We start from the raw sequence: 12,095 nt of genomic DNA on the forward strand, positions 1-12,095 counted from the left end.
AAAAAAAAAAAAAAATACACCATCAAATGGCATATATATAGGGGGTCATATAGGGACCTTTTCCTTCAAGATGGATGGAGATACAGAATTGCAGCTATAATAGCGTTCTCCTCATCAATTTAAGCTCTTCAACATTCGATAAATTAATTGAAATAAATTCTTCGAAACAGAATGAGGGTAGTTTTTAGTTGTAATCGAGCATCACGTGATTGCCTGCTATTACTTTTGGGTGACGCCCATTTCCAAGGAATGAATTAACTGTGGTCTGATCCTCATGATCCCCAAATGAGGCCATCTGTACACCGAAAAAATGCCATCGATTGTTGCAGAGAAGATATGCTTCAATTCACCTTCAGGCTTCAATTGGGCCATTCATAGTTCAAATGTGGGAATTTCAGAATCAATGCCATGGGTGGCTTGGTAAACTAGCCTGGGCAGTATATTTCTGTATAGGTCCTTTTCTCGCTTCTCTTTCAAATAAGCAATGCAATTCTCAACTTCTGACTTCACCTCTAGATACAGTTCATGAGCTTGCTCTTTGTCTCTTAGCTCCGTTTTTCTCCCTTCAAACACAAAATAATGTGAAAAGAAAAGTTAATTCTGCAAAATAAGATGTTAAACTAGAAAAAAATACATGCGAGTATTAACTGATACAATAGGCATACCTTCTGTTTCAATTGGCTTTCCAAACAAGTAGTAAAAGCGGCCCGGGAGCTTGGGGAGAACTATTGGGAGGTGAAGGTCTTGGTTTCCAAGTTCCCCATTAACATCAGTTCTATCAAAGATACAAGGATCCTCAATGTAATCAGTCATTATCAGGACAACTACAATATCTTAATCTACCATGCATTTACTGACCTCCCACAGTAATAGTAGCTGAATATTATACACTTAATTCAATGTTGAGAATGTAGATATAAGGCAAGAATGCAGGATCATAGCGCAAACAGAAAGGCATCCAAGCCTGTTCTAAATACAACGGCCCTTGCTTTCAATGGAGTCTAAATTGGACCTAACCCTAGGATGAGCGACAAATTGGATTTTTCAACTTGGGCCTAAGGTTGGACCTCCAACTGGAAAGCTGCGGAGAGCTGCTCTAATCAAACTGTGAAGTTGGTGTGGTGAGGTATTGCAAGTGCTCAGGAGAGGTACTGAGATTGGGAAGCCCACATGATGTCATGTTATAGGATGGGATTTTTACTTTCTTCGGTTTCATTGCAAACGGGCCCAAGTTATAAGCCCCATAAAGTGGGGGTGAAGTTAGTACATGGGATTAGTATTTAAGCCAAGTGTTTGAGATATATTCGGATACTTTAGACCTTTTAAGACTTTTGTTTTGAGTCTGTTAAGTTAATAAGTGTGTGATTTGGAGACCTTCTATTAGTCCATGTTAGGACATTTGAAAAGTTAGATATATGTATACACCCCCATCAAATGGATATATTATGAGTTGTAAATAATAAGAAAGAGGAAGAGAGAAAACAAAAGAGACAGAGATGGCTGTAACCTTGGGAGTCAACCTTATTGTTGAGACTGCCCACTTCATTCAATATATAATCATAACAAACCCTGACAAGGGCATAAAGGACATAACATAAAAAGGAAAAAACATAAAGTTATTATTCATGACTTGCGCTCACATGAACGGTACCCATGAACACTGTTCACGTGATGTGAACCCTTTAATCAATAATTCCTAACCCGAGTAAAAAAAAATTTGAGTTTTTTTTTCGAGAGTTTTGGAGGTGTTGAGCTGTACACATAGGATTGGTATTCTAGATCAGATCTCTCTCCTCCATCATCTAGTTCTGTTCATCTTTCTTCGTAGATGTGATCCCCCTCCCCCTCTTGTACTATTCTTCTTCTTCTTCTCTTTTTTATTTATTTATTTATTTATTTATTTATTTATTTATTATTATTATTATTATTATTATTATTATTATTATTATTATTATTATTATTATTTTTAATCTGCATTCTTCTAAACTTCAGATTCCCTTATCTTTCATATATCTCTCTAGTTAGCGATCTGTATCGAATCAAATTTAGTACATCAATTTCTAGCATATTTCCCCCCTGGAATATTCTGGTGTCTAATTCTGATTCCAGCAACTAGAACTTTAGTCAGAACTGCAGTCCTGTTTTCCTAGTACCATTAGGAATTGTCTGTGCAGGTCAGACCACTTCTCTGTTTTTAGAGAGAATTAGCATAGTTATTCTACTGGTTCTGACTAATACTCAATCTGATTTATAACCTATTCTGACCTATCTACTGTGAGTTACAAACTTTCTCCTATTTCTGGCCTATATTTCCTCTGTTTCAGTGATCCTGTCTGTACTAGTGTTTCGCTGGATTTTCAGTATTAGTCTACATTGGTTTATTGTGTACTTTTCAAGCTTCAATGTGGTCCAAAATATCCAGAAAATATAGATATTCAGATAGTCATATCTATTGAATTAGCTTGGTATCAGTGCTTCAACTTCTGTCCGTCAGGACATGGACAGGTCAGAGAAAAATGTTGACTCATGCACTGTTGTAACATGGATTTTCATGTTGGGATTGACAAATTAAGATGTCTAGATTTCTATAAGGAGCAGAGGCTATTTGGTATGTGTACGCGTTTACCTATTGTGTTGATGATAAGAAGATGACACAGAGAGATTTTAGGAAGAGTTTGGCATAATTAGGAGGTAGCCTATCCAATCCTCGTCTCTGAAGGTGTAATTATAGGAAATCCAGTCTACCTTTTCATTAAGAAAATACCATAAATAGGTCGTAGCCGTTACATACCTTCTCCCCCCACTTCCCTATACAGTTATAACATCTACCATTACCAGAGGTGGTTACAACCACAATTACCCATTAACCCACGACTAACAGTTACCTAAATAATTACCCAATTACAACATGACTCAATCATAACAAACCCATTATGACTCTTTGTACCAATAACAAACCCAAATACTATTACAATTGTAACCCATCACTAACACCTGCATGCTTGCAATGAGCACGTAATACTATTCCTCGAATTGAGTTATTTGTTACCAATCAAACCAATGCCCCTTGGCTTTCCATCCAGCTTGAAATGCATAAGAAAACAATGTAGGGAAGAAAAGTTTTACAGTGGAAGCAAAACATCCTTGGTTACATTTCTACAGTGGAAGCACATTCAATGACAAGAACAGGTATTACTGATTAACGTGAAATAATGACTCAGATGGACAAAAAGCACTAAGTTTTGAACCAGATAATACCACAGAAGTACAGAACACATAAAAGGTGACACTAAGAATGAGAATTTTCCAAGATCTCCATATATTACAGTATTTAGGTAGGTGGAAGAGGAGATAATACCTCAACCTCACAACATCTTTATTTAATTCTTTTATTTGAGTTCTGAAGTATGGAATCTTCATGAGGTCCTCATAATCAAGAACTACCTGAGAATAGTGAACATGGAACGAATCATTCATTAGATATCCAATTGAAACAAACTCAAATGTAGTGGCAGCAAATGTGACTCTAACAAATTATACATTAATAACAACTAGAGACAAAATGCCAAAGAGTAGAAGAAGCATAAATTCTTGCAACTAATATAAAAGTTGAACAAAGAATCTTGCACTTCTGTTGGCACTTGAAAATATTGTTCCTAGAAGTAGTTATATCTAAAGGGTAAAGTGAAAAACACACAATTCCCCAATATAATATACATCCAGATATAGATAGTTTCAGAGTATCACTGCAAGGGAAAACAATATATATATAGGCAGAAACATCCCATTTGGTGGATTAACTTGGAAGTATCTTTTCCTTTACATTTCAAAAAGAGGAAAATAGTAAACATGATTTTATGACTAACATGACTGATGTATAGTTATGAAACTTCTCTCCATCTTTACAATTTTTTAATATTATTCAACTTCTTTCTTTTTTCTGATTATGTTAAATATGACCCTACATAGTGTCAAAAGTCTGAATACTGTTTGGTTAGCTGACCCGAAGTAGTTTGGAATAAGCCAATAAGGATATGTTGAGTTGAACTCTTCTCTCTTTTCATTATCATTATTTTTCTGTCTTAATAACTATGTATTTCTTTTTGGAATTATTGAGAACACCAGCATATTTCTTCCAAATCATTATTGTCAGCAAAGCTTTGAACCAATATTTGGGATTTTTCACAAGATTCCTTTTTGACATTCCATTTATGTTGTGCTATGACCTTTGTTTCATGTCTGTGGCTTCAAGTAATTTCTCAACATCACTTTATACAGAAAATTTCTTGCATCATCCTATTTTAGAACTTTTAAAAAACTTCCACTTAAAAGTATGTCTTCAAAAACTGGTACCTTTTCCTTCCCAGCAATGGACTAGCCCTAATATGTGAGACAATGAAGGCCAGTCAACAAAAATACTCGATTTATGTTTAACGAAAATGACTAACTGCGGCATTGAGGAAATGGAAAATGGTGCAGGTTGAAGGCTTGAAGGGAAAAGGTGGGCCAAAAAAGGAATGAGGCTGAGGTAGTGAACAATATAGTACAGTACATGTTCCTTTATTTGAAAAGATCTGTTGACTTGGATCTACCTACAGCTAACAGAATGGACTGACAGAACAGAAGTTATGCAACCAACCCCAAATCGCAGGGATAAGGCTTTATTAAGCTGTAGCAAGCAACTCATTCTCTTATTCTCCAACACCTTGTGGCTAGACAACATGCTACCATCATTAGAACCAACTCATATCATTTTTAAAAAGATAATGTATTTACGAAAAGGATGAAGCATGTAAGCAATGAAACCATTTTCTTTTCTCTTATTCATTAAGCAGCACAGAAATCCACGTCATACCGGATCAAAAGCTACTCCGCATGGGTAAACATAAAACACATGTATAATGGGACTGATAATCAATATGAAGACCACTACTAACTGAAAATTTTTATTCTTACTTCAGAGACATCATCTTCCCCAACGACACCAAAGGGTATGATTTTTGCCCCAAATCTAGCAGCCATCCTGACAAATTCTGAGCGTTCTGGCCAAAATAACTTGTACTCCTCACCCTGGAAAATTTGAAGATCAAAGTACTAAAAGTTATCTCCATGTTAAAACATGATGGAATCTTAATGTGTATAAATAATACTAACGTTTACATTAGATATATGAGCAGTCTTAAGCACCTTGTTAGAATTATTAGTAAATATCATCGAGTACATGCATGAAAAGTGCAAGATGTGCAAGTTTGGAAAGCTAGAAGCTGAGGTGGCTGCTCAAATAGGGTCCATTTTTTCTTGGTATCAATTTTTTTGTTCTGGTTCAAAGCAACATCCCAGTGCCATGTCGAAAGGAAAGTCACTTTTTTACTTAAAAATTTTCAAGAAATTCAAGGATAATTATCTTAAGCGGAGAGCGCAATGCACAGTGATTTATGTATCTTTCATGGAAAATGGCACCATGAATGTGGATAATCCACAAGGTCCTCATTGGATGAGTGGCCTGGAACTTCCATGTCAGTTTATCTGTTGTTTCACACTAGCGGGCATGTCTCTTTCATGTCCATCACTTTTGATTCTTTCTCAAACGTAGATGATAAAGCCACAAAAGCATTTATTAATGGTAGAAGAAGGAAATACAACTTTCAGACTTGACAACAAGGGAGATAAAGTCGGAGATAAGACTGCACCCAGACTAGAGAAAACAAAGACATAACTGATAATTGAGATAAATATGTGCAGCACTTTTCGAGCTTCGATGTATATAGAACACTGATAGATGGAAAAACAGATGCAATCTGTTTGTGTCTACAGAAGCACATATCAAATTCAGGAAAAGAACAAATGAAGATAATTGCTCTTAATGTAGGAAAAGAAAAGTTGCAGATGATTGCTCTTAATGTAGAAACTGATGAATAAAAACAAACAAATGTTACCTTCCGATGAAGAGCCTCACGTACACCTCCTGGGTATAATAGGACATGGGATTTTGTAGCGAAAAGTTTGTACAAGTTTGTTGCTGAGACGGGAACAGCCCCCATAACTCTGTAGGTGTCATATGCGGATGAGTCTTGCATCATTCCATCAGCTTCATTCCACATCAATGGATGTGCTACTCCTCGGACATGAATATTTCTTTCAGAAAAAATTTTGCATACAAGTGGAGACAATTCCCATCCCAATAACATGTGATAGCCCACGAACAGAACTGGTCCCTCAGAAGGAATTCCTGCAAGGCTCCTTACTATTTTTCCATTCTCCAAAGTTGAGAGCATAACAGGGCTAGCAGCTATGTCAAGCCACCTATGATACACCATAAAAATGTGGTAATTAGATTAAAGGTGAAGTATTATACATACATGAACGACAAAATCCAAGGACTATAAGTAATGCAGAAGCATCCTCCAGGCTGGCTCTTTATGTGTCCCACATAAGCAAGTCTCAGTAAGTTTCCTGATGGAGAACCTTGGGGCTTATCCAGCAAAGAAAGAATAATGGGATAACATGATACTTTAAATGGTGATAAGCATCATTTGATCAGCCTCCCATTTATTATATTGCGATCATCAATCAGTTCGTTGTCGGCTCTTTGGCCTAGAATAATTCTTAACCAGGATTTGATGCTGATGCATGCTCATGCTCAGCCATCGATATACTGGCCATGTAAATTCAGATTCTCTCCCAATAGTAGAAAACAGAATTATGTGCTTCTAACTTTATTGCACCAAGGAATTAATATAAAACAAAATACTTGTAACTTTCTTTGAAGTATCCTTTACCTGTATGATTTAGATGCTTCCTTGAACTCAGAAGGGGTCAGTGGCACATAGTCTAGGACATGGTCGACATGTCTTGTACGACGATAAAAGTTAGCACCTTTAATAATAGTTACCAGATCAACACCATCTTCCTGTCTCATGCAGACATAACTACCTGAGTATCAATAAGAAGGGTTCGAAGGCAGAATATTCAAATGAATCTTACAAGAGAAAAAAATTATTGGAAAGGCAACTAAAGAGTCATTCTACTTTAGCCAATCTCAGAAGAAATTCTTCATTAGTTGGTGGATGCCAAGAGTTAGGGGTTGCCGGTTCTTACATTGGTAGGCAAGACAGGTTACCCAGGTCTATGGTATCTACGTTCATAGAGGAACAACTCTGAACTTGTGATTTCATTCACTTGGGATGAATTTGTGAGACACAGTAAATAAAAGTTTGCAAGAACCATACAGCATGAGTTCAACAATTTTCTTAAAGAATTATGAAAATTAGAAAAAATGTATTATGATATGATTCAATAATTATGAAATACAGCATGCATTTCTAAGTTCTTTGCAAGATTTGTTGTTTTATTTATTTATTATTATTATTTTATATATATATATATATATATATATGTTGCTAAAGGGCAGGGACAAGGGGTCGTCGCTGGGTGTAGTGATAAAAACTCATGCTGCCAACATGAAGACGTAGGTTCAAGTCTGAGGGCAGCTACTCTTTACAATATGCCGAAAGCAAGGACTGATCCCAATGCACCCTTCCTGGGACCCAAATGGAAGCAGGACTTTCACAGGGTTACAGCCCTTTGACCAGTGATTTGAGGAAGAGATTTGATCAGATTGATTAATCTGTCCATCATATCAATGTTATCGGAGTCCAGAAACCTAAAAATCCATCCTCCTTGATAGACATCAAAAGCTGTCTGTGTCAAGTAAAAAGGTTCCATATTCTATGCATAGCGAAGGTTAACTTTAGTATAAAACATGCTAGTTGTGGCAAATGATAACTGTAATAATATTTTGCCATCGCTTGAGAATCAGGAAGATAATTTCTGCATGTTTTGTATATTCAAGGAACATTACATAGAAAACACAACATTTACCATGAAAAGAGTGTGACCAGAGTCCTTGAAGTTACGTATTCGGCAATCAGGCAGTGTGTGACGAAGCCTTTCAGCTTCCTCTTGACTTGGAAGCAACTGATCCCTTCCACTAAAACATTAATACAATTAAAAAAAAAAAAATGTCATTTAGTGAGACAGATGATATCATAGACACTATCATGCAAAAACAAAATTACAAACAGTGACTGAGAAAACTGCCTTAAGAGAAACCCAATTTAAAGCAACAAGCACTATGTGCATTCATTATACACTTGATCCACTTACTACATCACAAAAATCAAGTTTGGAGGCACAACATAATGAACTAAATACAGAAACTGCATGCCACTCTGTTAGCATTGTTTCTTTTTATGGTCACTGCATTAATATATTGTACAATTAGCAGAAACAAAGGAAATCGATACAGAAAAATAAATGAAAAAAAATTCAGGTCACTTTGAATATAATGTTCTGTGCTCGGTTTTTCATACCTGTTGTTATCATAGCTAATTTACTGGGAGTCTGATCGGATGAGGAGGTTATAGCTTTAAGATCCATAACTTCTAAAACACTTCCATTTCGGTAAAATTGTGATACTGTGTACTCAATTTGATTTTTCAATCTCTAATGCATCAAAAGAAATTCAGAGATATCCCTTTTGATTACATAATGGGAGAAATGAGGACGTGGTGAGATCATTTACCCATCAGGAGGAGGTGAGAGTCTGAGACATGAGTTGATGGCACCACCAATGAATTTGGTGACATTTAATTATGATAGAAGTAGTCAAGGCAACCCAGGGCCTTACGGAATATCTGAGGAAATGTTTTGTTAGCATTTTTGGGCCCCACTGGGACAGGGGATCTGAATATTGCAGAAGCAATTAGACGGGCTCTACAAATATTTGCTTCATAACCATGGACTCATCCCATCATAGAAGGTGACTTGGCCTCAATAATAAAATGGGATGTCCACAGATGTTTTAAGTCCCTTGGAAGCTAGTGCATCTAGCTTAGAAAACATATCATTTTCTGGGAAGCCTAGAAGTGCACATCCCTTAGTAGCTGTTCTAGGTCTCAGGGAGAGCACATATATAGGGTCAAGAACTTTGATGCAGTGACAGGACTTTGTTCTATTTTGACTTTGCTATCTTGCTTCGTAGTATGACACTAGCGTTAAGTCTTGTTCATGTTGTTTGTCTATTGTCTACACATGCATACAGCATCTTGTACAAGTCTTATATTGGCAACATGCTGAATAAATTTCGTTATTCCATTAAAAAAAAAAAAATTGTTGGTGACTGATTGTTCACACTAAAGTACAAAATGTGAAGGTTTAACATGAGTTATGGCGGTGGATATCTTGGAGAGTTTACCAAACCAAACAGTTCCCATTAACATATTGGTCCGAACATGATGGAGGACCGATAGAAATAGGGAAGAAATTGTTGCAGGGAGAAGAGAAGAATGGGAAGGGGAAGAAGTTCAACCAAGCAAACCACAAGGTTTCAACCAATTAATTAATTCAATATTCAAAATCTGTCCAATTACTTGGGTTACATGCCTTTATATAATAAACTGAAATTAAAACTTGCCTAATAAAATCTAAAATTAAATTAGCAACTCTTAATTTGCTTCATAAATTCTAACTAATAAGATTAGAAACAGAATAAAACTTAAATTGGTAACTCCCTATTGACTATTAACTACCCAAATTAAAAGATTGCAAATAATCCCCAAACAAAATAAAACACTAAAGATCCTAATGAATCCAAAATTCAATTGGACCCGGTTCATCTCGGTTGAGATTACCAGAAGGGTCAAGCCGGTTCAGCTTCAATTCTGCGTCAGAACGTTATGTGATTGATTTAATTTGCTCGCACAAGAAACAACATGATAATAGAAATGTTGAAAGAATATATACCTGGAAAGAATTAATGTTTGAGCTTTAACAGCATGGAGACGTGAATTGGCAAATGATGAAGCTGATCTGATCATGCGCAGCTTCCAGAGAAGAGTTTCTCTAGGTAAAATGTCAGGAAGCACCTGTGAGTAAAATAACGTAATTGCTTTGCACATATGGGGGAAAATTAGAAGCTAGGTGAAATTAACTTAAGTGCCAACAATCACTGCAGTAATAAATATACATGCTTCAGAATAATGAAGTTATCGCAATTATTGATTATGCATTACAGAACAAGCCATCTCTCTGGTATGTATTAAGAAAATACTACATATACCACTTATTACTATCCAATTTCAAGAAGAAAACATGAATATGAGGCCCAAAAAATTGCATGAAATCTGGAAAATAATCCACCCTCAATGAGATTGTCTATGCAAGAGCATAGTTTAAAATTTCAGTCGAAATACTGAAATTTCGATGAAATATTTCTGTTTTGATACTTGTCAAAACAAAATGGCATGAGAATTGAAGGTCTTCAATTTTTTTTTTGTTTTTTCACCAAAATGGACCATATTTCAGTGCCTATATTTCAATGATATATTTCAGTTTTGAGTAGGGGTTGAAATCCTAGTCAAAACTAAAATCTTGAACCTTGTATGAGAATCCTGTAGGAGCATTGACAGATTTACAGAAATTTTCTCATACGTGAATCCTTTTGCTTTTGTATTAAGTCAGTCCAAGAGTTAACTTACAGAAAGGCAATGCAAAAATGTACCAAGACTCTCTGACAATTCTCCAACTGTCTGTTGAAAAGGAAGTCCTTTTCCCACACTAGCCATCATCATCCTCAAGGGATCACCTAAAAGTAGTAATAGAATTGCTGATCAGGAGTATACTATACAGATTTGCAACAAGTGCCTATTTTACGATTTTACACTATGAATACTACCAACCCCTATGAATGCTGACATATATTTGTCCAAACATTGCTATGCTATTGTAGCTTGATTCAAGCATCTTTTCTAATAATTTTGTCTTGCGCAATGAATGAAAGTTAAAATAATTCTTTACCCAACGTTTAAAAATAAATAATATGGAAACTACAGTAACATGACCACCAGAAATCAAAACACAGAATGCACTGAAAAAATGATCCTCCTACAAAATACAAATAACAAACAACAATGGATGTATACTGGAAGTAAATACTTATTGCTGACACATAGCTTGGAAAGAAAGCAGGAAAAATTAGTGCGTTGGGAACAGACCTTCAAATAATTTCGTGTTGTAAGGGAGGCTAAAGGGAAGCTGTTCAGGCATGACTTCCAGTAAGGTAGTTAGTGTTTGCAGTTGTGAACGTCTGAATGATGTAGCTGCCAAAAGAACAAGAAAAGGCTACCATGAATAATGTACCAAATAAGTAATCATCTGTACTATCAAATCTTGCACATTAGAATCATGCTGACAGCATCGGTATGCATTTCAATGTTGATTTTCAGTTTCCAAATACAAAGAGGCTTGGGAAAACAACAACTATTTCAATGTTTCAATCTAGCAATGCTTTCAATCATGTATACTGGTCAAGCCTTCCAATAGGAGTTGACCAGAAATTAAATGCACCCAAACTTGAGATGCAGTAGGTTTGGAGTTCTGAAGACATGAATTTCGATACATGGAACATAAAAAGGTCAACCAAAACAAGTCCACATTATTTTCCACATGGAAATTTTTATCTCACCAGCCTTCTGTCCTGCAGCCACAGGATCTCTCTGAATCTTTTTAATTTAAATAAATTCAAGAGGATTCAAGAAATACGAGAATAATCCTGAAGGTTCTCAATAAGAAGCGTGGTTAGGATCTACTACTTCAGCCTTCAATATGTCAGAAGAATCCTTTATCACTGCCAGCTTTGGAGCCCATAGTAAAGTCACATAACACAGTTGGCTCCCAACTTATGAGGAATTGATTTCAAATGCAACAGGTAGAGCTAAATCTTAACTCCACAGAACCTGTGAAAACTTTCAAACAAAAACTTCTATACCATTACCATAACACCTAGAAAACCTTTGGCCACAAAGATCACAGCAAAAGAAGAAAGATAACCAGTAAAGTTTGAAGATACAAAACAGACCAATCTTAGGGAGAAACGCTCTCTCATAAACTGAACTTCATATCCAAACCTTTTCTCTTTTCTCTTTTCTCTTTCTCTAGAGATATGAGGCATAACCCAACATGGTTGTGCCCAAATACCCTTCATATAATGACAATGTCCAAATCCCACCACTCTCCCCCACCCCACCTCCTCCCCC

At 36.0% G+C, this 12,095-nt stretch overlaps 1 protein-coding gene across 5 annotated transcripts in view; it reads right to left on the reverse strand.

The window, feature by feature from the left end:
* Positions 1-5: 5 nt before the first annotated feature.
* The window catches only part of LOC122079401 (acyltransferase-like protein At3g26840, chloroplastic), an 18,154-nt gene continuing 6,064 nt past the window's right edge, over positions 6-12,095 (reverse strand). For all 5 annotated transcript variants that reach the window (XM_042645832.1, XM_042645831.1, XM_042645830.1 and 2 more), the window contains 10 exons: positions 11,055-11,159; positions 10,539-10,645; positions 9,805-9,926; positions 7,882-7,990; positions 6,780-6,910; positions 5,937-6,303; positions 4,957-5,070; positions 3,359-3,444; positions 666-775; positions 6-563 (listed from right to left, as the gene is read on the reverse strand). In XM_042645832.1, the coding sequence (XP_042501766.1) occupies positions 373-563; positions 666-775; positions 3,359-3,444; positions 4,957-5,070; positions 5,937-6,303; positions 6,780-6,910; positions 7,882-7,990; positions 9,805-9,926; positions 10,539-10,645; positions 11,055-11,159 (1,442 nt within the window). In that variant the 3' untranslated portion in view covers positions 6-372. The remainder of the gene's footprint in view (positions 564-665; positions 776-3,358; positions 3,445-4,956; positions 5,071-5,936; positions 6,304-6,779; positions 6,911-7,881; positions 7,991-9,804; positions 9,927-10,538; positions 10,646-11,054; positions 11,160-12,095) is intronic.

This window comes from Macadamia integrifolia, chromosome 5 (genome assembly GCF_013358625.1).
Source record: "Macadamia integrifolia cultivar HAES 741 chromosome 5, SCU_Mint_v3, whole genome shotgun sequence".
Lineage (NCBI taxonomy): Eukaryota > Viridiplantae > Streptophyta > Magnoliopsida > Proteales > Proteaceae > Macadamia > Macadamia integrifolia.